Source organism: Lampetra fluviatilis, chromosome 9, assembly GCF_964198595.1.
Source record: "Lampetra fluviatilis chromosome 9, kcLamFluv1.1, whole genome shotgun sequence".
NCBI lineage: Eukaryota > Metazoa > Chordata > Hyperoartia > Petromyzontiformes > Petromyzontidae > Lampetra > Lampetra fluviatilis.
This window is the reverse complement of record NC_136283.1, coordinates 15,305,851-15,332,214: the sequence shown is the minus strand read 5'-3', so window position 1 is coordinate 15,332,214 and position 26,364 is coordinate 15,305,851. Positions and strand designations below refer to the sequence as shown.

General features: G+C 49.9%; 1 protein-coding gene across 2 annotated transcripts; it reads left to right on the top strand.

Annotated features, from left to right (window-relative positions):
- The first annotated feature begins 13,726 nt into the window (after window positions 1-13,726).
- Window positions 13,727-25,991, top strand: LOC144934251 (cyclin-dependent kinase 1-like). 2 transcript variants are annotated; one of them, XM_078859901.1, is made up of 8 exons: window positions 13,727-13,895; window positions 15,086-15,145; window positions 17,282-17,438; window positions 19,175-19,298; window positions 20,006-20,176; window positions 20,742-20,905; window positions 21,480-21,621; window positions 23,531-25,991. In XM_078859901.1, the coding sequence occupies exons 2-8, from the start codon at window positions 15,097-15,099 to the stop codon at window positions 23,615-23,617; spliced, it is 894 nt and encodes a 297-aa protein (XP_078716027.1). In that variant the 5' UTR covers window positions 13,727-13,895; window positions 15,086-15,096; the 3' UTR covers window positions 23,618-25,991. The 2 variants fall into 2 exon arrangements, with proteins under 2 accessions (XP_078716027.1, XP_078716028.1); XM_078859902.1 differs by lacking the exon at window positions 13,727-13,895 and adding an exon at window positions 13,911-14,114.
- Window positions 25,992-26,364: the final 373 nt, after the last annotated feature.

Below are 26,364 nucleotides of genomic sequence, written 5' to 3'. Positions count from 1 at the left end.
AAGGGTTTTGCAATAGTGGCGAAGTGCTCAACGAATCGGCGGTAATACGAAGCAAAACCGATGAAACTGCGCACGTCTGCAACTGACGTGGGTGTCGGCCATGAACTGACACAGTCCGTCTTCGCGGGATCGGTAGAGATCCCCGAAGAGTCGACAATGTGACCCAAGTATCTAACGGACTTACGAAAAAAGTGGCATTTGGCCGGTTTAAATTTCAATTTAGCCGATCTCATTCGCAAGAACACCCCTCTCAATCGCTGGAGGTGTTCCTCAAATGTTTTACTGAAAACAATGACATCGTCAAGGTAAATCAAGCACGTCTCCCATTGCAAGCCCGACAAAACCAACTATATAAGTCGCTGAAACGTCGCTGGAGAGGAGTGAAGTCCCATGGGTAACCGGTTAAACTGGAACAGGCCCCCTGGAGTCCGAAATGCTGTCTTAGGTTTAGACTCTTCGTCGAGTGGCAACTGCCAGAATCCCGATAATAAATCAAGAGTTGAAAAATATCGCGCACCGGACAATGTATCGAGGGACTCGTCCATCCTGGGGAGCGGATACGCGTCAGCCACAGAGATCTTATTCAGGCGACGGAAATCTACGCAAAATCGCAAGGACCCGTCCTGCTTCTTAACCAGCACAATAGGTGCTCCCCAAGGACTGGAGGAAGGCGAAATAATGTCGGCTTCAAGCATATCGTTAACGGCCGACTGAACATGTTCCTTCTCAGTAGGACTCAGTCGGAAGGGATTTAGCCTGACCGGCGCCGCATCGCCCGTGTCAATGTGGTGGTGTAACAAATCCGTACACCCAATGTCATATTTATGTTTACTGAACACATCAGAAAATTCCATTAGTAACTCGCGCAGCGCACCCAACTGCACACCTGACAAATCGTCCGAGCCCGCACACAGCGAATGGACCCATTCAAGGTCCTCCCTTGGTTCAATGTTCTGCGTGGGGCTCGGATCAACGTGCGCAACCAGCCGCTCCTCCGCAGGGACCCGCGCCGCGTGAGCCAGCACGGTACCCTGCTGAATGACGGCTGGCCGCGACCCAGCGTTTAAAACCATCACAAACGGATCCTTGTCCGCCCGAACCAAAGTGTGAGCCACCGACAAATCGACCCCCCCGACAGCCCTGTTAGAAGGACCCAAAAGCATGCCTTGTCAGATTAGGGCGTCCAATGCAAATGGACGCCCTAATCTGACCGATAATGCCCAACGATCCCCCATTTGCGGCGAAAAATGGCACATCCACTGGGAGCAGCAGACGGCATTGGATGGGGAGAATGTTATAAATGAGGTCCGACATAATAGTCGCCGACGCCCCCGTGTCCACCAATACCCTGACCTCGACCCCATCAATAGAACCCGCGACGACGGATGAACCCGCTGAAGCAGCCACAATTCTGTGCCCCAACTCCGACCATTTAATGTCTCCCCGGTCCCGGCCGAAACCCCCTCGCCGAACCGAATCCCCGAACCCTAACCGGCCCTCCTCCGTCGCCCCGCGACGGCCCATGCGTGTCGAGTGTGTGGGCCGAGCATGTGAGGTGCCGCGACTTGCCGGGGTTTGTAGGGATGCCTTGGGGCCTTGGTCGTCGTCCAGCCGAGATCCCATGGCGCGCTGACGGGGAGCGCGGCAACCAGACGCCACGTGGCCCCGGAGGCCGCAGTTATAGCACGTGATGAGGGTCGTCGGTGATCTCGGTTGCTCCAGCTTGCGGGCCGATCGCAGAGGCGACCGACCCCCCGACCTCCAGTCCCCTGGTCGTTCCGCGGCGAACGCCTCCTCTCGCAGACTGACGACTTGGGGTTCGGTGCTCACCGGACCCAGAGCTGAGGCCACGGCAGCGTTGCAGACGATCCCCTGTTTGCGTTGAAGGACCTCGTGCGCTTGTATACTCGTAGTGACCCGTAAGGAAGAAATGTCGATCTCGTCGGCCGTGTTGATGGGGACCCCCAGGTCCTGCGCCAACTTAAGCAGCTGCTCCAAAACCATCGAATCCTGGCCCTCCTCGTCCATCCGAGGGAATGCAGCATCGGCGAGAGCCAGCAAAGCCGTGCGATAGGCGAGCGCGGTCTCCGTGTCCGCCTTCCGCCTTGCATAAAAATGATGGCGGCACGCCGAGGGAGGTCCGTAGACCTTGGCCATGAGACCCAGCGCTGCCTTCAGCGTGGAGCGGTCCGACCTCCGAGCTGACATGAAGGCCGCGAGCGCGTTGTCGTCCAACATGGCAGGCAGTGCCCGCAGCGCCGTAGCATCGGACCAGGCAGACATCTCCTGATGCGCCAAAAACCTGCGCTGAAATTGGCCCCAGTCCCCGCCTTCCGCCTTGAAGGCTGACAATGCGGGGAGGCGCTGTTGAAAAATGAAGTCGTCCTCCGCATCGTGGTTCCTTCCCGCCGCCCCGTCGGTGTGTAAGATGGCGGCCCCAATGGCGGATGACTGATGGCGGTCCGCAGCGCGCGTTGATGACGTAAGAGGGCGCGCTTGGAGAACCGCCGCCACGTGGCGGTCGCCGTTCCCGCCAAAAGTCGACGCCGATGAAATGGCGGGAATCGCCAAGTCATTTTGGCGGGAATCTGCGGGGCGACCCTGTAGAATGTCCGCCGCCGTCTCCGCTCCAGCCGATGAGCTGATTTCCGCCAGGATGGACGCGGCGGCGAGCAGCAGCTCCGCCAGACGAGAGTGCGCCTCACGGAGCACGGCCTCGGTCCCCCGTCGCTCCTCCGGCGCCGTCGGCGGATCTTGCAGCGTGGGCCATTCTTCGTCCTCACCCCCCGACGGCAGCTGGCCCGGGTCGTCAAGGTTGTCCTCGCGGTCAATCCCGTGGGTCCGATTGGTCTTCCTTGTATCCATGCTTGGAAGACAGTTTCACTTCTGACGCCAGTTGAAGTATCAGGAAACTCCTTGACGGGTAACACACTTTTTATTAAATCTTGACTTGTCACAATACAACGTGTGGTCTCTATTCTTCCGACGGCACACTTTACTTAACTCGTGTAGACTCTCTGCCTCTGGCTACACTCTTTACTTAGCTCGTGTAGACACTCTGCCTCTGGCTACACTCTTCACTTAGCTCGTGTAGACTCTCTGCCTCTGGCTACACTCTTCACTTATCTCGTGTAGACTCTAGGCCTCTGGCTACACACATCACTCGTCTCGTGTAGACCCTATGCCTCTGGCTACACACTCCACTCGTCTCGTGTAGACTCTAGCTCTCTGGCTACACACTCCGCATGCTGACACTGCATGCTCACCCTACACTCCGCCTCTGGGTTACACAGAGTCCGGGTCCTCACAGGACAGCGGGACTGGGTACCGCAGGGCCCTATCTCTTCCTCTCCGTCTTCAGTCTTCGCTGGTTACACTCTCCCCGTGCGCCTGTGCGCATCACCTTATATAGTCCCTCCTCCCGGGAGACGGAACGGATGCGGACCTCGATGTGAGCATCGCTCCTTAGTGAACCAATCACAATGCGCTATCTCTACGATCCGCTTTCCCCCAGCGCGTGTTTCCACTCATCACCCAATCACGCCGCGCTGCCACCCGATCACTCCCACACCAGCGCGTCACCGGCACCCAGCCAATCAGCACCACACAACCCACGATCCCGCGCTGACCCCTGATCCCTCACCGTTAGCGCGCGTCACCACACACACATCCAATCCCGACGCGCTGGCACCTGATCGCTACCCCAGCGCGTATCACCACATACATAGATATAAACTGCTACGAATGGGAAATATCCGGCGTTGACTGGGGCAAAAATATAATGGTGAGGGCGGTTGTGAGTGGCGATTGTGAGTGGTGATTAGTGAGTGGTGAGGGGAGGTTGAGTGGTGAGGGTGAGTGGTGAGGGTGAGTGGTGAGGGTGAGTGTTGAGGGTGAGTGGTGAGTGGTGATTGGTGAGGGTGTGATTGGTGAGGATGAATGGTGAGGGAGAGTGGTGAGGGTGAGTGGTGAGGGTGAATGGTGAGGGTGAGTGGTGAGTGGTGAGGGTGAGTGTTGAGGGTGAGTGGTTAGTGGTGATTGGTGAGCGTGTCATTGGTGAGGATGAGTGGTGAGGGAGAGTGGTGAGGGAGAGTGGTGAGGGTGAATGGTGAGGGTGAGTGGTGAGTGGTGAGGGTGAGTGTTGAGGGTGAGTGGTGAGTGGTGATTGATGAGGGTGTGATTGGTGAGGATGAGTGGTGAGGGAGAGTGGTGAGGGAGAGTGGTGAGGGTGTGATTGGTGAGGATGAGTGGTGATGGAGAGTGGTGAGGGTGAATGGTGAGGGTGAGTGGTGAGTGGTGAGGGTGAGTGTTGAGGGTGAGTGGTGAGTGGTGATTGGTGAGGGTGTGTTTGGTGAGGATGAGTGGTGAGGGAGAGTGGTGAGGGTGAATGGTGAGGGTGAGTGGTGAGTGGTGAGGGTGTGTATATATGTAAGGTTATTAAGAAATATATTTTTCACCCGGGCAATGCCGGGTACTTATGCTAGTACATATATAAATGCTGAACATCAACATTTTAACCCATCGTCCATTTTGTGGGCTATCCTCACCAGCCAGTAACTGCAAGCGAATAAAAAACAAAAAATCATCGGACGCTCTGCTCGCGTGACATAATTTGTTCTCGCTTGCTGGTTACTCTTGGAAACCCACATGGATTACGATCAGTGAGTTGGAGGAAGTCTTCTGTATCGTTCTAGGTTGCCATATGGATTTAATTTGCATCGCAGTTATTGTATATTGGCAGATTCATACATCAATATTCACCGATGTGCGAAATAATTTCACACATTTATAAATCACCCCACGTACCCCCTGGGACATTGCAATGTACCCCCCGGTTGAGAACCACTGCTTCGGATGGTATATTGGCCTACACTTCCACGCTGGCCAAACGCTTTGGAAGAGGTGGGAGTACGAACACCTTGACTGCCAATCGACGAACTGTGTTGTCGTCATTTAGACTCGTGCTCTCGAGGGCCCTGAGGCGCATTGTTTAAGACACTGGTCTACCGACCGTAGCCGAGAACGCTATAATTAGACATTCAATGTCCCCCCCCCCTCCAGTGCCCAATTAGTGCGGCTACGATGCATGCAGTGATGGGATGCGCATCGTTTGCGGCCGTTACGAATTGGCTTGATGTGGCTGTGGGCCTTTTGAAATTAAGTCGCAGGGCCGTGTCTGACCCGCGGGATTTAGATTATCAACCCCAGAACTTCCCTCTCTCGTTCAATACATATATCCGAGAGAAAGGCTTTGATATTGAGCATGTGTGGCAGGTCGAAACAGCGACATTTGCATTGCGAGTCCAGCATCCTCTTCGTCCGGGGGTCAGCAACCTGTAGCCCAGGAGCCGCATGCGGCTCTTTAAAGACCGCTTCGTGACGTCATTTATTAAGGACACTCGTCTCGTATTCACCACGCAGTGTATTGCGTTTTTTTTACCGAAATCGAAAAAAAATGGCTCTTCTTGTTATCTTGGTTGCCGATCCCCTGTCTTAGTGTGTAGAGGAGTGTAACGCGTGCTCGCCTGTGCACGGCGTGTGAGATTCTCGCAAGCGTGCGGGCCACTGCGCATTGAGAAGCCCCAGAGAGAGAGAGAGCGAGACAGAGAGCGTGGCCGAGCCTGCAGCGGCCACCCCCTGCGCTCGCCTACGCGTTGTCCAGCTGATGTACGCCGCCGGTGCCATCGGTGAAATAATGTGGAAGACATTTTTGAAGTAACGTGGGATTTTATCTCACCAGCATACTTCTCTAACCTCCCCCCACCACCATGTACTAAAACAAACAAAAAGCGCCCTCTGTCAATCGCCTGCTGGCTGAGGGCCTCTCCACGCGGTGGCCGCGTCCGTCGAGGAAGATGCATGGCCATCCTTCATCACGCTCGTTTCAAGTTGGTTTTGTTTGACCAGGTGAGTACTCGCGAGAACACAGGAGGCGCATGTGCGTGATAGGCTTTACCAAAAATGCTGATAAAAGCAACAGCAAACTAAACAAAGCACGGCAATTGAAGTCGAACAATTGGGAACAAAAACATTATCGCGAAATGAATCGAAAATAATTCTCAAAATTACGTTCAATCAAAGTACGGGTTGGTGAAGGGATAGTGGGTGGTATGTGACTCGCCATTGATGTTAGCCATGACAGAGAATCGAGCTCAGGTTGCCAAGTCCACGGGCAGTGCGCCAACAACAGTGCCACCACTCCCCTTAAAAAATATCCGATCAAATGTCTTATACGTGATCTGAGCCTGTCATATTTTATGCGTCAGTGTTGGGAATAAATAATTTATGAATCACCTTTTTTATTCCTGAAATAGATCGTGCTGATGTTGATATTGTTTTCCTTTAACTGACGTGATCTGGGTACAGTATTATTGTAGATTTTTTTTGTAGTATTACAATTCTTCATGTGTCCACATATCGCATGGGTGGTGGCAGAATAATAATCAAAGTGAGAAGCAGAGATCGCCTCCGCGATCCATAAAATGACACACCCAGTATAGCACGTCCAATCTACCCCTCACGACGGCTATGGCTCCTCTTCACGTGTTGACTGCAGTCTACCAGCATCAAGGAATATATGTATTGGGACGCCACTCTGGCTGGATGTTATATACCTTGTCTGGTATGTAGAAGATCGTGGGTTCGAACCCGACCCCTGACGCCTGTATATTTGGAGGTTTTTTTTCTCTCCGGGTTTTCCCCTCCACATTTAGAAACATGTGTTTCCAGTATTTGTCGGCTTTATATTTCCACATGATAAGCCACTTAATAGGGCTTTCAATTGTGGCCAGGTTGCTTCTGAAAAAGAGTCGTATAGCTCAGTGGGCCTTACCTGGTCAAATAAAACTAGTGTTACAGTGAGGGAAAAAGCATTTGATCCCCTGCTGATTTTGTACATTTGCCCACTGACAAAGAAATGATCAGTCTATAATTGTAATGGTAGGTTTATTTGAACAGTGAAAGACAGAATAACAACAAAAAAATCCAGAAAAACTCATGTCAAAAATGTTATAAATTGATTTGCCTTTTAATGAGGGAAATAAGTATTTGACCCCCTCTCACTCAGAAAGATTTCTGGCTTCCAGGTGTCTTTTATCCTAATCTCAGCTTGTTACCCGTATAAAAGACACCTGTTCACAGAAGAAATCAATCAATCAGATTCCAAACTCTCCACCATGGCCAAGACCAAAGAGCTCTCCAAGGATGTCAGGGACAAGATTGTAGACCTACACAAGGCTGGAATGGGCTACAAGACCATCGCCAATCAGCTTGGTGAGAAGGTGACAACAGTTGGTGCGATTATTCGCAAATGGAAGAAACACAAAAGAATTGTCAATCTCCCTCTGCCTGGGGCTCCATGCAAGATCTCACCTCGTGGAGTTTCAATGATCATGGGAACGGTGAGGAATCAGCTCAGAACTACACGGGAGGATGTTGTCAATGATCTCAAGGCAGCTGGGACCATAGTCACCAAGAAAACAGTTGGTAACACACTACGCCGTGAAGGACTGAAATCCTGCAGCGCCCGCAAGGTCCCCATGCTCAAGAAAGCACATATACATGTCCGTCTGAAGTTTGCTAATGAACATCTGAATGATTCAGAGGACAACTGGGTGAAAGTGTCGTGGTCAGATGAGACCAAAATGGAGCTCTTTGGCATCAACTCAACTCGCCGTGTTTGGAGGAGGAGGAATGCTGCCTATGACCCCAAGAACACCATCCCCACCGTCAAACATGGAGGTGGACACATTATGCTTTGGGGGTGTTTTTTCTGCTAAGGGGACAGGACAACTTCACCGCATCAATGAGACTATGGACGGGGCCATGTACTGTCAAATCTTGAGTGAGAACCTCTTTCCCTCAGCCAGGGCATTGAAAATGGGTCGTGGATTGGTATTCCAGCATGACAATGACCCAAAACACACGGCCAAGGCAACAAATGAGTGGCTCAAGAAGAAGCACATTAAGGTCCTGGAGTGGCCTAGCCAGTCTCCAGACCTTAATCCCATCGAAAATCTGTGGAGGGAGCTGAAGGTTCGAGTTGCCAAACGTCAGCCTCGAAACCTTAATGACTTGGAGAGGATCTGCAAAGAGGAGTGGGACAAAATCCCTCCTGAGATGTCTGCAAACCTGGTGGCCAACTACAAGAAACGTCTGACCTCTGTGATTGCCAACAAGGGTTTTCCCACCAAGTACTAAGTCATGTTTTGCAGAGGGGTTAAATACTTATTTCCCTCATTAAAATGCAAATCAATTCATAACATTTTTGACATGTGTTTTTCTGGATTTTGTTGTTGTTATTATGTCTCTCACTGTTCAAATAAACCTACCATTAAAATGATAGACTGATCATTTCTTTGTCAGTGGGCAAACGTACACAATCAGCAGGGGATCAAATACTTTTTTCCCTCACTGTAAGTGTGTTTGTTCCGTGAGACACTGAACTAAGCTTTGGGACCAACTCTGGCTACACGCCTGATGAAGCTCAAAGCAGTTTTGGCGAAACGTCATATTGGTCAAAATGTGATCAATACATTGGTAGGGGGGAGGTTGAATAATAATAATCTTGGCAAGAAACCACTGAACCCAAAAACAAAAATGGCTCAGATCCACGTGTTGCTCTCAATGGCCTCCACGGGCCCTTGGCGACTCGAGACGAAACTGTATGAGCCGCCCCCCCCCCTTATCATGCATGAACAACTGTAACATTGTCCCCACTCGCCTGAAGCTGAATTTCCACTGTGGGATGCGAGTGGGGGAAGCGCAAGAACGAGCTGCTCACTTTGAACCTCAAGGTCCCTGGAGCACGGGGGGAAGAAGGCGGAGATCACTTTCATATCGAGGGGCGAATCGCACTTTCAAATAGCCCATCAACGCAGGAGCACTCAAGAGTCACTGGAAGTGGCCCTTTAAAGTGACAACAGTGACTGTGGCCGAGCACGCTAAAATTAGAAATCTCAGTGTTGCTCCCCCCTCGAGTGCTCAATTAGTGCGGCTACGATGGTTGTAGTGATGGGATGCGTATCGTTTGCGGGCCGTTATGAATTGGCTTGATGTGACTGCGGGCCTTTTTAAAATTAAGTCGCAGGCCGTTTCTGACCCGCAGGACGTAGCTTGTCCACCCCCAGAACTTCCCTCCCCAATCGCTCAATAAACAAATAAGTACCGAGAAAAGCGGCTGAAGGGCGAGAGAGGTTTGGATATTAAGAATGTGTGACGGGAGATCATAACTCCGCATACCAATTAACTACAATGGATATGCACCTCGAGGGGATGCACGTGGGATTGGTGAGACCAATGGTTCACGTCTCAGCCCCCGCCCCACCACCACCCTCCATCCACCCCGCGAGAATCCTTACCCCGAGACACGGCGAGATTATTCGCGAACCATCCCGCGCCACACACAGAAATATTGGCCACATGCCCCCATCGCCCTCACCAACCCTGCTTCTCATAATCCCTGTTCAACAGAGCACGGTCCTCAGTCGTCGTGCAGTTATTATTCAGCTGTATTTCGCAGCGTGCATTTTAGGTGCGCTGGGTCATATCACGGGAGAAGAAAATTGACGCGTGAATAATGTGAATAACGCTGACGCTCTGACTCGCCCCTACTGGGCATCTGTGAAAAGAGCTTTATAGCTCATCGGATTCCTCCAGTATAAAAATTCTGATTCTGAATACGAACTGACGATGGTTGGGCTCAATATGAGCATTTGTATAACATTAAGGCTACCACATTTTTGACTTAGGCCCCGATATCGTAAACAGAATGCCCTTGCCGGTAAGATCGGCAGTTCGCCAGTATTTGGTTGAAGTAAGCATGGCTCTGATGATGATACATTGTGTGTGTCGAATTCGGTTCAGTTTTCACGTCTTGAGACAATGCTGCTCGAATGTTGCACTCACAGAAGGCCATGCCGCTGATGGGTTGTATAAGAAATAATTTTATATTCATGCGCAGAGACGTATAGATGTGAAGGAGATGTCTCATTTAATTTACTTTCTCATACACATTTCTGTGAGGCTCAATCTGGGACACACGCTGAGCTGGCAGCCCCGCCCACTAGGCCACCAGCTACGCCCACCATGCCAATAGCCCCACTCACTGTGCCACCAGCCCCGCCCACTGCACAGGTAGCCCCGCCCATTCCCCCCGCCGCAACCACGAGTCAATCATGAAAGCCAGAACTTTTAAATCCGCACTCGCAAAAGCTTCACGGGGGACACCGGGAAAAGGTCATTGTGAACCAATCGGGACGTTCTGTGACCGTACAGTTCCTCCACGCCGTGGCCACACGTGAAGATCACCACCCAAGTTGCATTGTTCTGCACCTTTCCTTCCCACCACAAGCACACCAACAATCCCCCCAATTGTCCCCCCCTTGCTCCGTGACGCTCACCTTTTGGCGTCATCTGGTCCAACCCATGTGAGACTAGGCTCTAAGGAAAGCTGTCTCGGGTGTGGACCAATCAACTTCAAGGACAATGCATATATTATCAGAGTTATGTTTTTTGTTTGCATTATGGCTGCAGGTATTGTGGTCTATGCAAACATGACTCCTTGTAAAAAAAAAGGTGTTAGTTTTGTTGCCAGATAGAAGGGTAAAAAACCAATTATCATATTTAGGGATTTCGATCGGATTATTGGAGGGGCACGTGCCACCACCCCCCCCCCCCCTGGCTCCGCCAGTGAACAAGATGCGTGTGTCGAATGAGCTGGGCAAACCGCGAGGCGAGACGAACCCACGGCAGCGCTCTTACACCATCTACTGGTTTTCCTTACCACGTGCACCTAACCTGGCACCCCATTCCCGACTGTGGCTCCGTCATTTCTCGCGAGTTTGGGGGGGGGGGGGGTGTCGTGACGTATCGATGGCTGTCGATCCTTAATCTTGAGATATCGTGTGTAAGAATACATTATTTATATTCGTATAGTACCGGTTCACGTGATGCTGACTCTGGCGTCTCTGTCTTTCTTCCCACAGCTAAAAACAAACAAACTGTTCAATGTACCACGTGTTGGCCAACATCCGAATGCAACAGGACCCTCCTGAACTCAGTACGGCATTCCTGGGTATTATTACGCGGTACAAGCCCTTGCCAATCCACTGCTAGATGATGGCCGTATGCGTCGTGGGGTTTATTTGTGACCATGCTTCAGCAGGCTGTTCAGTTCGAGTTGGTGAGGGGAAGACTGTGTATGTTACTGCACGTTGAACTGCTTTCGCAACGAACGTAGCCAACCGTGCACTACAACGCACCGTTGTAGTGCACTGGCATTATTAGGTCGATTAATCTCCTGTGGAGACTTGCTTCCATAATACATTGACACGAATATTATGGCGCCGCTCAATAGCTGGATGTAATGACCGAAATCAACAAAGCCAAATCTGTATAACTATTGTTGTTGTACCTAGTAACAAAGTATATTGGTGGCCTGTACATGTTTAATGCCATAGACACAGCATACTTGCCTGCACTGGCGGACATCCACCAGTAGGAGGTAATATGCGGGCCACTGGGTATTCCCAGACCCCAAGAGGGGGGGGGGGGGGGCTGGGCGAGGGGTGTTCTGGGAGCCCCTGGAACTCTCTGGAAGAGAGGCGGGGACGCCTAGGGAGGTGTATGAAAGCCGGACCCCTGAACGGGTTCGGCAGTTCTCCTCAAGCAGAAGACGGGACTTGGAGTAGGACCCTGTGGACCCCCCAGTCCCGCTGTCCTAAGGGCCGGACTGTGAGGGCCAGTGGTCAGGACCCGTTACCTTGGTTGGGTCGGGTCGAGATAGCCTCCCCTAGGTCCCTTAGCCGGAGGGCTGGAGTGTACGTGGTCCCAGTTGTAGGACACGATAGCCCGGAGGCCATACCTCTCCAGGTAGCGGGTGTAAGGGGCCATTACCCCTTTTGTGTTGGACCTGTAATATCAGTTTAGTAATAAAGGAGTGCCTCGTACCTGCTTCCCATCGTCCTTAGGCTCACTACACATGTCACCTGATTGGCCCTCCCTCATTCTCAGGTCACTCTTGCCAAGGGGGCAATGCTGTTACATGCGTCTCGATGTGTGTACGGCACAGTATGCGATCCCTGGGTAAATTATGTATGCAAACAATATCCGTTGGGTTTGTTCCGGCTTTTCGAATTCCTCCCACATTAAGCCACTCGTTGAATTATATTGGCCAAACAATTCCAATTAATGGGACTCGGTGAGTCTTTCCTGGGTAAACGACTGCCATTATTATTTATCGGTAACTATATGCTGTACAAATTTGATAATCGCCTCTGCCTGCACGGTAAGACGACAATGAGATGCCTATGTACACATGCTGATAGGCAACTCATTGTCGTCTTACTGTGCAGGCTGATACAGATTGAATCAACTGTCACGATTCAATTCACGATTGTTTAAAGTCTCTTCTTTTTGTCGGCTGTCCATGTACAGTATTTGTAGCGCCCGTACTGTTGTTCGTACTGGTCTCTCGTTTACCTGCCCATACTCACTCTGCTCCCGTGTGTGGCAAGCATATGCAGTCCAGTTTGAACCACCTCGTTTCTACCGTCTCATAGAAACTCATTCTCGCTGGTTCTATTCCTCGACTGGTTTGTCAATTTACCTAGTATATTATAGTGTTCACTCACGCATTCTGACCATGTGTCTAAATTGAATATTTGTTTGGCACGAATCTAAAATAACGGATTCTCAAGTGCACTATTATATTTAAATCGCGAGCATGCCAATTATAGCAAATTAATCCACGGCCCACTTTCACCAACCCGCACCTGATCGGCGTGGTGAAGGTTGCACGGTCAAATAACCCGCACGATGTGGGCTGGAGGCCCTCATCCTGCAGTGGATTGACAACCAGGTTCTGCTCGTGTAGTGGTACTGCACGTGTTCTTAATGAATCGATTAAGCAGGGAGGTATGGTGGCATCGACGTCTGCTTCACAGTGGACGTTGAAGACGCCGTGACGTCCTTCACAAGAGTAAGCCACTGTGCGTGCTGGCGTCACGGTCCAAGTTTGAAAAATGACCGTGCAATTTTCTCAATTTTAAACAACTTTTTTTTATTTTGTTTTTACCAGGTAAGGCCGACTGAGCTATACGGCTCTTTTCAGAAGCGACCTGGTCACGAATGACAGCTCGAAGAAGTGGCTTGTGTGGAAATGTATAGCATCTAAATACTTAACGCACGTTGATTTTAAATGTGGAGGGGAAAAACCCGGAGGACCTGGAGAAAAATCCACCCGACCACGGAGAGAACATGCAAACGCCAAATATACAGCAGGCGTCGGGGTCGGGATCGATCCCACGACCTCCTGCATACAAGGCGAGGAGGTAGTTAACATCTCGCCATCGTGGCGAAATATACAAAGCAACCATCGTCCCACTACTGCGAAAACTTGACGGGGCCCTACCGAAAATGGGTCATGAGACTCGGTACGGCTTTCCTGGATGGATAAACGCAACGAATAATCACGGCTTTGGCCAAGGAATCACGATCCATTAACGTCTCGCGTCAAAAAAATCTGGCCGCGTTTTCCTTCGCTCTTTGCTATTCCGGCGAGTGGCCACAAGAGGCGGTCTCCTTTCCCGCGCCTAGTCGCGCCTCTTCCCGCTCCTGTGCCCCACCAGAGACCCCAAGCCATGGGGGGTCAAACAATCGACTCCCCCTCCCACTCGCAAACAAACACACACACGCACACGTGTGTCACACCCACGCCCGGTTTAAATACCCGCCGCGCAGCCCATAAACACACCTACATGACTTGTCATAGCAACGGAGAACAAAAAACGGACGTCCAGATATGAAAAAGGAGTGCGTAACCAAACTAGCGCACACGGTACGCTCGATTAAAGAAAGCGGATGCTGGTTCGCGCTCGGAGCAGCGCACTCGTAAGGTGGGTCGGCTTTGATTAAAGAAGTAGGAGAAAACAACCTCACGATGTTCATAGATAATGTTTGCGTTATGCTCCGAGTGTAGCCATGGACACGGCATTCGATTCGCAGTCGCGTGACGCTGTCGGCTGTTACCGCAGTCCGTGCAGAGGGTTGCCGCTTTAGAAAATGTAACGACAGCTTACGGGCTTGCCATGCAACCCCCTCGACATTGCTTCATGGTAAGTTGATGTGGTGTTCGCGAATGTTGCCTTTCACCTCTCGCGTGCTTGCAAAGAGGGATGTTTTTCTGACCGAGGCGGTACCGGCTGATCGTCAATCGAAAGGGCTGGAGACGGGTATATTGGCGATGTGCTCGCTCTCTCGCTTGGGCTCCTTCTCTCTGATTTCAAATCATCTAATGATCGACCAGGTGGGGCGGTGGCTCAAAGCAATCGGAAGATTAAGAGTTCAAATCCTGGTTGGGAGTTCACTCGGGGTCAACACAATGAGTATTACTCTGTGGGGAAGTCAACAGGAGCTTGTACTATGGGTATACTTGCCCCCGCCGTAGGAACGTGGAATTTGCTCCAATGGCTCAGGGCAGGTAACGGGATGAGCACCGCCTTGAAGTTCATTCATTTGAGCGAGGAATGAATTACTTCGACTCGTGTGTGCGTGATTTTTGATTGAACTACGCGGGCAGAGAGACTACGCTGGCGTGCGGGCGTGTGAACATGAACCCTCTCGCAATGAACCCAGACGACACACGTGTCCTTGGTGTGACACGCATTACGTTAACAAACTCGCAGATCTCTACAGTAACTCATTGCTCTTTCAGGAGACGCATAGATGCAATATCCGCTCATTTAAATATAACAACAGTTGCATTGTACATCGTCACTGAGCGGAAAAGGGGACATCTCGACGTTTCGGACAGCTGGTCTTCTGGAAATAATGCGGTTACTCCAAATTATATGCACATGACACGGCCACTGCGACATGGCCACATGTGAACGGTTGTCCACCACCCTATAAAGAATATTGACTCGGTAAACCTGCAGAAGGCCAGTCGGACAGAACGTCAACATCTTTCTTTTCTCTCAAAGTATTAAAAACCACATTTTTATTGTTGTTTAATTAACCTGTTAGCTTTCGTGGCAATATCTTAGCATGCAATTGCGTGGTGTGTTTTGTCTGGACGCGTGTGCAGTTCTAATAGGAATGCGACAAGCCATGGACGAGTACATTAAAATTGAGAAAATCGGCGAAGGTGAGAGACGTGGTGTGTGTGTGTCTGCGCGCAGGTCACTTCGATGGGTGTGCGAAGTGACCATAGGTGCTACTCGCTAAACGGCACTTGTCCCAACGCTCTGTTAAGGCTATACGGGGGATCTTTGTCTTTTTGCTGCGTGTGCAAGCAGCCGAGCGACGGGGCTTGGTCCACGCGTGCACATTGACTCTCGCACGGTATTTCCCACTGGACTCGGATGAGGCCCATCAATTAGCGAAGATCTCTTTTTTTCAGTAGCGACCTCGGGCCAAAACGGCTGACACGGCAATGTCCCGATTTTCGCCTCCCCCCCCCCCCCTTTTTACGTCGTTTTGCAAATATCCGTCGCCGCTTTGTTGACACTACGACCTCATCTGCGTCGCCTCAACCTACCTCCGATGAGCACGATTGGCTACGCACGGGGCGAAAAGTGCAACACTCAAGTCGCTGACGGCGGCGTCCGTCGATTCGCAGCCTTCGCCTCCACCGCCTCCTACCCACTGTGAATCGCCGTGATTTTACGTCGTTTTCGATATTCGTCGTCGCACCTTTTCAGGAACGCATCCCTGACATAAACCAGGGTATTACTGTAATGCATACCCTTGGTTTATATATTACACACTGTTAAAATATGGAAAAAAATATTATAGTAAGCATTTACATAAATAAAGATATGGGTTTACAACTCTTTGTCAATCCGCTGTTTTGACAATCCGGAGCGCCCTGGTGAGGCGAGGGGTGGCTCTAGAGCCCAGAGGCGGTCCAGATACGTCATCACTCGCCACTGATGGTGCCCGTGGCCGGGAATTGAACTCAGGTGGCAGCTATGCTAACGTTCTGTTTGCTTAAGGCGTTCACATATTCTACAATGAAAAGTGGACGTCACGGTCAATGCCGAAATTGGTCACCACATCTCACCATGGCTCTCGTTCTGGTAATTTCCGTAATGATTCTAAAATAAACGCCCAACCTCCGACGTCTGCCCTTATAATGACCAAAGACAAATATCTCCCGTATAGCCTTAACATACTTTTGGGGCAAGTGCTGTTAGCGAGCACCAAATGAAGGCCAGCACGGCAACACGAGGGGGTGGGTGGCCAGCATCACGCCCGACCACCTTTATCTGAACCCAGGACCGGTTCAGATAATCGTCACGGGTGTTGACCGTGAGCGGGAATTGAACTCAGGTGGCTGGGTTCCAAGGGCAGCACGCTAACCACTGCGCCACCGCCTGGTTTGAGGTCTAGTCGCCGACTTCTGTACTGGGTGACCCACCCACACCCAGTATACATGCAACGGTGGTCCAATGTTGCCTTGTACGTAGTTGCAACCGTTGAACCCACGTTGGTCCAATGTGTAATGTTTACTACTGGGTACTCCTCTCTCTGCCTGTCTCGCAAACCGACCCACCTCCACACTCTGCACACGTATCCCCGCCTATCCCGATTACATCCGCACTTCACCTCGCTTACCCTATCCCTATAGCATCCATCCTTTTGTAGTTGCTTGGTTAAAACCAGGACTTAATTTCCCCGCTGAAAAGTGTCCGGCTCGCTGGTGGAGCTTAGGCGCGTCGCCAGTAGCCGCAGCGGGAGGTGGTAATACTGGATGAGGAAATATTCCCCGAATCGCCGACCCAGAGAGACCCCGGCTGAAATGAAACCACGAGCTCTCGACTCTAGAGGGCGTGAGCTCCCCTCTAGTGGGGGCCCTCGTTCACGCCTGCGGTGGGGCCAGAGAGCAATTTCAGGGCTGCAAATGTTCGACTCTTTTGGAGTGGTGGCACGGCCTAAGCGGGTAGCGTGCTCGCCACTTGGTGCAGAGGTCCACGGTTCGAATCTCGCGCCCGCCCTGGTTATCGCTAAGGTGCGTGTAACAACACGCATCTGCTTCAGAGTTCATAGTGGACGTTATAAGATCCCCTGACAATCTTCGAAAATTCGAAAGCATCATCAAATGGTTCATTTGGCATTATCCACGGCAGTCATCGCCCCCCACCTCTCTACTGGCAGACCAATGCCAAACGACTCATCTTTGTTACAGTACTCTTTGCGTTCTCCCCTGGTTTAAAGGAAATCGAAAGTTGGATGCTAAAGCAACGCGTGGCGGCTGTCCCGCATTCACGCTCGCACGCAGGCTCGTACGGAGTGGTGTACAAGGGACGGAACAAGGGCACGGGCGATCTCGTGGCGCTCAAGAAGATCCGCCTGGAGCACGAGGAGGAGGGCGTGCCCGCCACGGCGATCCGGGAGATCGCGCTTCTGCGCGAACTCAGGCACCCCAACATCGTGCGGTGCGTTCGGGCGGTCCCACGGCTGGCGACTCGGCGATAACGGCACGGATTGTAGGCGGAGGCACAACACCGCCGCTGTGTTAACAGGACATTGTTCATCCACCGCTCGTGTGGATGATGTACTGCTGTGGATACCTGATGCACACGTGGAAAATTAAAAGCTCTCCAAGTATGCGACTGTGGTCATCCAGAACAGACCATGCAACGCAATACCCGATCCACAAATATGAAGGAGATGTCGCAGCGATGATACACTCTGCTCTTGCTCCTGGCCACCTGAATGTGAAATTGTAGTTTTTGCTCTGCATCAACATAAGCATACGATCGGGAAAATGTTGTCCATATGTTGGATTTGTCTTACCGTGGATTCCCAGGATAATGAACAATGCGTCACGTGGGAGACTGCGTCGCAGATATGTGACCTTGCTTTACCCTTTCAACCCGGGGGGGGGGGGGGGAACTCGCCTAGTACTGCACAGGGTGGCCCCGATGTCTTCCGGAACACCCTGTCAACAAAAACCTAAGGTTCATTTAAAACATAAATGAATATGCAGATGAACAAAAATGTGGTGGGTCAATGAATTGCGGATCACAAGACATCTGGACCATCCTGTACATGTAACAGCCATTTGTGAGCACAGAAGAATGGATGTTGTGTGCGTGGGGCCCATCCAAGCATTGTGGACGTGTATTGGACGGGCAAGTGGCTACTTGCCCAAACAAATGGGGGATTGGGGAGTGTACCGTGTACATGTGTGCCCTCTAGCGAAACAAAATTGAAATGTTGAATTCGTTAATGCCCATGTTCCCACCCACATGAACGTTAGGGTGAAGGCCGCGCATTGTTGCCCTGTCCATGCGTACCTGGCTGTACACTAGGCGTGTGACGATTAATACATTCAAAGTGAACTGGATCATTACACTCATGATGGATGCAATATATTTTAGAATAATCGTGTAACTGTGCGATTTGTGCAATTATGGACATATTGTATCCTGTACAATCCACTGCTGGACAGAGGCCTCCCCGTGCTATGTCGGTCATAGGGGCTGCTTGACCATACTTCACCACACTGTTCAGTGTGGGTTGGTGAAGGAGGGAGGGTTGCCTAGATCCCGCCTCAAGTCTTATTTCCCCACCTCCCACGAGACATAAGCCCTGTCGGGCCTCTATTAAATGTAACGATCCTTCCGTGATTAAATATCTCTGTATTGTGCCCGCTGAGACGATTTTAAGAGGATACGTGCGAGTATAGCGTTATGTGATTTCGTTTAATTTGGCCGGGTGCACTCAGCGGCAGGCGAGCGGCTCGCAAGCGGAAGGTCACGAGTTCACATCCTGGTTGAGTGGTTGACTCGGCCCATCGTCGTCATCCACTTTGCAGAGAAGTCAACAGTGGTTGTCTTCTGGATCGATTTGCCCCCGCCATAGGAACGTTGCACTTTCACCTCTGGCTCAGGGCTGTGAACAGGAGGAGATGAGAGAAGGCCTCGATGTTGGTATGCGCAGGAAATCGCTCGAATAGAGGGTTTTTTGGGGGGATTGGATCGTGTAAATATAAATGTGTCGTTAAACTCGCCACAATCCGACACAGCCAATTAGTAAGGTTTGTCACGTGAACTAAAAAATGTGCCAATTCATTACTGGTTTGGCACACCGGTGTTTTGGAGAGAACCCACAACATCTACAATTGACAACACATTGACAGGAAACCACTTCTTTCCATCACGTCCAGGCTACAGGATGTACTCCTGCAGAGCGCTCGACTCTACTTGATCTTTGAGTACCTGCCCATGGATCTAAAGCGATACCTGGATGCGATACCTGCGGGCCACAGCATGGAACCTCCACTCATCCAGGTGCCCGTCAATTGGTCATACATTACTAAAATGTATTTTGGCGGTTGATCTAAGAAAAGGAGACCACAATGCACTTCATCAAGAAATACTGATGCTTTGTTTGTGTAATACACAAAGGCCGAGTGTCTTTTTTTCACATTTTGTTGTTGTTTGAAACGTATGGATTTCCGGCCTGCACTATCCTTCTGTTGGGATGGGGTTTTTCTTGTCATTTACAAATTTGATCATCCAGGTGCATTATCCTCTCACTGATGCTGCCAAATGCTTAGTGGGCGCCATGGTGACGAGATGTTAACTACCTTGCCTGGTATACAGGAGGTCGTGGGTTTCAATCCTGACCCTAACGCCTGTATATTTGGAGTTTGCATGTTCTTCCCGTGGTCGTGTGCATTTTTCCTTCACCATTTAGAAAGATGCCTTGAGTATTTGGCTGTTATAAATTTCCACATGATAAGCCACTTCGTTGAGCTGTCATTTGTGACCAGGTCACTTCTGAAAAAGAACTAAATACCTCGGTGGGCTTTATTTGGTAAAATTAAAAAAAAATTGTTTTTACTTTGGTGCCAGGTTGGATCGCTGCATCGCAGAATCGCGAGAGATGGCGGCGACTTTGGTAGTCGGCGTATTGATGGTGGCTGATGGCGATCATGACATTGTGCGTACGCTCGCACCTCTGTGGCCCTCTCCGTGTTTTTTTGTGAGGGCAGAGTTACCTGCACCAGATCCTGCAGGCCGTGGTGTTCTGCCACTCGCGCAGGGTGCTGCACCGCGACCTCAAACCGCAAAACCTGCTCATCGACAGGCACGGCCACATCAAGCTCGCCGACTTCGGCCTGGCGCGGGCGTTTGGTGTGCCCGTGCGCGTATACACGCACGAGGTACGGGTGCACATACGGGCGCGGGCAGTTGTGTGCGACCGCTGTCAGCAATTTCAAGCTGTGGACCACGAAGTCATGACGCCACTGCATGCGTGTTTTGCGGGTCTGTGTGAGTCAACGGGGCTCTGTGTAAGTGCATGGGTCTCTGCGTGAGTCTGTGAATTTCCACGTGAGTCTGTGCATCTCCATACGAGTCTATGGACCAAGCTATGGACCACAGTAATGCCAATGTCCATTTCGATCATTCACTGTCATGCGAGTTTCAGATATTCACCATAATGCTACTCCTAAAGCCATCCACATGATCGCTCACAAACCTTGTAAATATGTAAGTTGAACTTCTTTGGAACCGTACGTATCCAACCGTGCTATTCGGAGGTGCAGTGAGTTAACCGCTTGTACACCACGTGCCAATTTTTTTTGTTTGGCTCTGTCGTGTGGTCAAGGGTTCTTAAGGATACAGATTTGGTCAGATAATTACATGGCCTAACCCAACAGTCTACTCCTGGACATCTGTGATAACATCGCTTGTGCCTGCCCCCTGTTGTCCGCGTGGCACGCGCAGGTGGTGACGTTGTGGTACCGCGCCCCCGAAGTGCTACTCGGCACGCCGCGGTATAGCACCCCAGTGGACATGTGGAGTGTGGGCACCATCCTGGCCGAGATGGTCAACAAGCGGCCGCTCTTCCACGGAGACTCCGAGATCGACCAGCTCTTTCGCATATTCAGGCACTTGGCTCCCTCCATTGCCGTTGTTGTCGTATAACCCCCACAATGCGCCACGACTGCATGGAATGTATTTTGTACGAGGCTGCGGGGCTTTGTGGTGGGCAGGAGACAGACAAGGCAGGATAATCCATTGTTGTACTGAGCCCAAAGTGATTGTTCTGCTCCTATGAGCATTGAGGCGCTGCTCAAATCTCCTTAACAGCCTTGAGCCAGTGTCAGAAATTCCGCATTCTTATGGTAATGGCGACTTTATCCATTGGACAACCACGGTTGACTTCTACGCGAAATGGTACTCATGTTATTGACCATCAAAGGATGATGGGCTAAATTAATTCCCAACCAGGATTTGAACTCATGACCTTCTAATTGCGAGCCGCTCGTTCTACCGCCGAGCCACCTGGACGGTTACTGTACCGCACTCTGCTCCCACTTGTACGATCCCCCGCATTGTATGGTTTAAAAAAAAACTCCCACGATTTTCACGGCATGGAGAGGCCCCTCGGACGCATGCTGTGGCAATGTATGCCGTGATGTGCGTGCTAACGGCCACGCTCTGGCGTGCGTGTGTGCGTAGGATACTCGGCACACCCACCACCGAAGTTTGGCCGGACGTGGTGACCCTGCCCGACTACAAGCCCAGCTTCCCTAAGTGGGCGCCCAGCGGCCTGGCCGCCCACGTCCCCGGCCTCAACCAGGACTGCATCGACCTGCTCGAGGTAACGGCCGTTCACGCAGCCTCGGGGTGGCGTAGGAGAGGGTGGTGTAGCCACGGATTCTTGAGTCTATCTGTGCAGACGTTTGAGCGTTACCCTCCACGTGCTCGTGAGTTTTCTCCGGCTACTTTGTGGTTTTGCACCCACTGGAAAAGAACGATTATTGGTGGAATTGGCCAAATAACCTTATCATAGGGCCCTCCTGAAAAAGTGTGAGACTCATTGAGGCTTGTCTGGATTGTATATCTGGCATGAAGCATACATGGTGGAAAGCATGTTCATAGTTTTTACCTGCATGGCAATAAGGATGGCAATTGAGTCACCTTAAGGTGAGACTTACCTGGGTGAATAAATTACGTTAGTATTATATTCTTTGGTTCTTTCGGTAAAGTCATGTAGATAGAAAAATTATAATAATAAAGATAAAGTGAATAATAAAAAAAGATAAAAATAATAAAAAACTATTTTATTCTTCTTCTTCTTTTTATTCACTTTATTTTTATTTTCATATCTACGTGATTTTACCGAAAGAACCAAATAATATGAATTTCTGCAGTCACGAAAGTTTTAAGTCAATATTGTTATTATCCATAATAGAGTTTTTTTTGGGTTGGATCATGTAAATATAAATGCGTTGTTAAACCTGCCACCACCCGACACAGCCAATTACGGTAAGGTTTGTCACATAAACAGAACATGCCAATTCGTTACTAGTACAGCACAGCGGTGTGTTGGAGAGTAAACCCACAACGTTTACAATTCGCGTACGACGTTTCACCAGTAATTACAACTACAGTAGTGATCTAACCCAAAACACCTCTAATATGGATAATATTGGCCGTGAAAGCCGACGTGTTAAACTGTCATTATTATTATTTCTGCAAATTATTTGGTCATGCTGCTGCTGCGTTGGCAGTAGTGCACAAGCACAAATAACAAAAACATTGACACAATATTTAACACCACTGTGGTCTTAAAGGGAAAAAATAAGTACAGTTTACACCCAGGATGCGTTCTAGAAAACCAGAACGTAAATGTAAAGTATTTAAATCTAAGCAAAGATATCAAATGGTGGACCGTAACGTGGTACAGAACTTAGTAGTAGCTACTACTACTTGAGATGTGATAGGGGTTCTGTAACGTGGTACAGAACCTAAACAGAGGATGATCAGTAACCCTTTGCTTATCAATACTGTTACAACCATGTTGTTACAAGAATGTTACAACCAGTATATATTACCTTGTCTATTATGTTATGCGTATTATTGGTTGTGTATGATATGAAAAAAATAGTTTACACTTGCATAAAAAATAGTCGCCATAAAAACGGTATGCGAGGGAATAAATATTAAGAGAGTACGCATGTAAGAGTGGCGACTGTAGTCCGGGAGGATTATGCTTGGTTGCTATTCGGCGCACGAATGTTGCGGCGGCAGCGTAAACATTCGAGTCTGAGTGGTAAAGTTTGTAAATCTCGAGTGCGTTATGGCGAGATACCACGGAACGTAAAACAGGGTTGGTTATCGATAAGTTGAGTACGTTATAGCGAGATGGCGTTAATCTGGGTATGGCTGTAATCAACATGTCACGCAATGGCCCTTCATTTACGTGCTATGAAGAAGGACCTTTGCCCAAAACGTCGCCTGTTATGTATTTTTCCATTTAAGGCCACAGTGTTATGTGTGCAGTTTATATTTTGCATAATTACAGTAGATAACTGCTGCCCAGTCTGCAACATTCGTCGCGAGCATCAAAGTGTGAATTGCATTGTTATTTCATTAGAACACACGCTGCATTTGTATGCGGATGCGTGCGTGAGCTTTGCTTTACATATGTAACAATGCATTGGCTGCATATAAAAAAACAAACATGGGTATAACTGTTGCCAAATGTGTGTCTCTTTATTCTCCAGAAAATGCTGACCTATGACCCTGCAAGAAGAATATCAGCAAAACGGGCCCTGACTCATCCCTACTTCCAGAATGAGAAGAGCCAATGAGATTCTTCACTCTCAGACGCATTCGTATGCTTGGCTCGATCTCGACCCTGACGGGATCGAACTGATCAAAATTGGGTTCGTCGCAACCCTCACGCCTGTATATTTTGAGTTTGCATGTTCTCCCCGTGGTCGAGTGGATTTTTCTCCGTATCCTCCGGTTTTTCCCTCCACATTACGAATCAACATCACGTCTTTACAGTACTTGGCTGCTCTAAATATCCACGTGATAAGCCACTTAGTTCGGCTATAATGTATGGCCCAGGTCGCTTCTAAAAAAAGAGCTATATAGCTCAGTGTGGGCCTTACCTAGTAAAATAAATAAAAAATAGTTTAGTTTTATGTTGCACACCGATGCTGTTGTCCTCTTGGGTGCGTTCCCTCTTTTGGCTGCCACTCAGGAGTTATTCTTGCAATCGTCCCTTGTACATATTATAGGCAAGAACAGTGGCCTGCCCAAGAAGGTTACTTTTCTTAACGGTCAAAAAAGTATGCGTTGGTTGCGGAGGTTTGCAGGCCAAGCTCCCCGGCCGCACCGTTTAACACTGCGGATGTATCGACCGTAAATACGCGCCGTCACACATGACAATAATCGTGAAAGACTCAGTGACGTTATTTAAAAGAGAATCGTCAGTGCCACGTTTGAAAAAAAAATGCACTAATTTATTGTAATAACCCATTGCAACCTCACCCCCTGTTGCCAAACCACTTCACCACTTGCACACCGATGCTGAGTCACCTTGTGTCGGATGGGGGCAGCTGGAGGGGGGGGATTCACTGGCATAAAACAGACAACTACCAGCTGCGAACTGGACGGATTGAGATGTGATACCCTGTGGCATAGAAGCAAGTGGCCCTCCACACTAAAATCCCGAATTCCTCACTGCGTTTGTTCTACGATCGTGGCGTGCCGCGTCTCTTTGTTGGGGCTGTGACGTTGGCCCGAATCGTGGCGCGCTCGTCGCAGAGGTTTTCAGGGGTTCGAATCCAGCGGCCGCCCCGGTTATCACTGCGGTGCGTATTAACTGTAAACAATCTCGCCGACCGCTTCACGGTGGGCGTTAAAAGATCCCGCGACGTCGTTCGTATGAGTGGGCCATTGTATGCCGGCGTCATGGTGCCAAATTTACCAAATTTCAAAGAAAAAATGTACTTGCGATTCACTGAAATGGAATGTACGTAACAAGAATCGTCCCCCTACTGCAAACAAACTTAGCAGGACCCTCTTAAACAAGAATAGTGCAAAGCAAACGTCATATAAACGTGTTATTTGTGTCTAATTGTAATTCCACGTACTGTATGCGTTTGTCCATGCTTCATTGTATTCTTGTGAGCTTTTGTTCCACCCTCTTAATCTGTATCCGTGTTTCTGAATGAGGGAGGTCATCGCAGGTAAGGCGTATTGATCACAAACTGTATTTCGTCGCCCCAAATCGGCAAAGCGCAGCATTGGGATGGAGGCAGCGTGGTGAAACCTTCATCCAGCAGTGGATCGACGAAGATAGTGCCGTGTATATTACAGCCCCAATGTGGATTGCGTTTTGTGTAAGGAACGACGGGAGAGTGGTGGTTGGGGGTGGTTAGCCCATTAATCACTGCCGGCTCGGCAGCACGCGTCAGATGCGGAGGTTGTGTATTGCAATGTTATTAAAGCGCGCGCTCTGCACGCTGCTCACGATAGCATCGCGAGCGTTGTCTGTGACAGGGGAATTCCACAGTGAGCATTTACAACTGCGCGCGCGCGTGTATAAACGCAGACACGCGCTCAATGTATCAATGCGTGTTAATAATGAAAGCAAAGATGCACGCGTCGTTATAACGCACTGCGCTTGGCCTCAATCGGCAGCATGGTGTGTTGTGCGCGCAATAGCAACACGCGGACACTTTTCTTTTGTTTAATATCGAAGCCTACATAGTAACTTCCACACGGCGAGTGACCATATGGACAAGTGGTAGACGATTATGAGAAATGGACAGATCGGTTCCCGAGTCGTCGCAGTGCATGCCACGTGGTGATGACACGTGCCGGGAAATCCACGATTCTGAGGCGTTTGAGTTGGTGGATCATGTCCCGATTTGTGAAACCCCCAACCCCACTGGGTTGGGAGGCGACGCGGCAGATGACGAGCTTTTTGAGCGTTATGCCCTCGTATGCGTGCGTGTTCTCCGGGTCCCGATGATCATCGTACAGGGTCTGTAGCGCGTTCGCCGATTGTTGCAGAGGTGTGACGGTTCGAAATAGCCAGGCCACCCTGGTCATTACTGCAGGTGCAATCACCGTCAAGTACGCGCCGTCTGCTGCACAGTGGACGTTGATGTTAAAGATCACGCGACATCATGGTTTATCGTAGAAGAATTACCCATTTTGATTATCGTATACATAAATGGGACCTTTTTTCCAGTATCAAAGTATAAAAAAAAAGAATAGGTTTTATCCTTTCTGGCAATAAAACAGTTAAGATGTTACCAGAGCATGTTTGTTTGCATGTTCACCACAAGTCTGTGGTTAATGCAGGCTTGATTCCTTGCAAAGGTTTCTAATTGGAGTTTGGACATCTTAACTCCTCACCCCTCCCAAAAAAACCTGTATTATAGCTAACACCTCCTGTTGTATTGCCAGAAAGGGTAAAACCTATTCTTATTTTTCATATTGCATCAGTCATTTTTTTCTTCTGGAGATCGATGATCGACCGCCGCAATCATCGCTGTCCCTCCTGCTAAAACATGGCAGGACCTGCCTGAAAACGGGT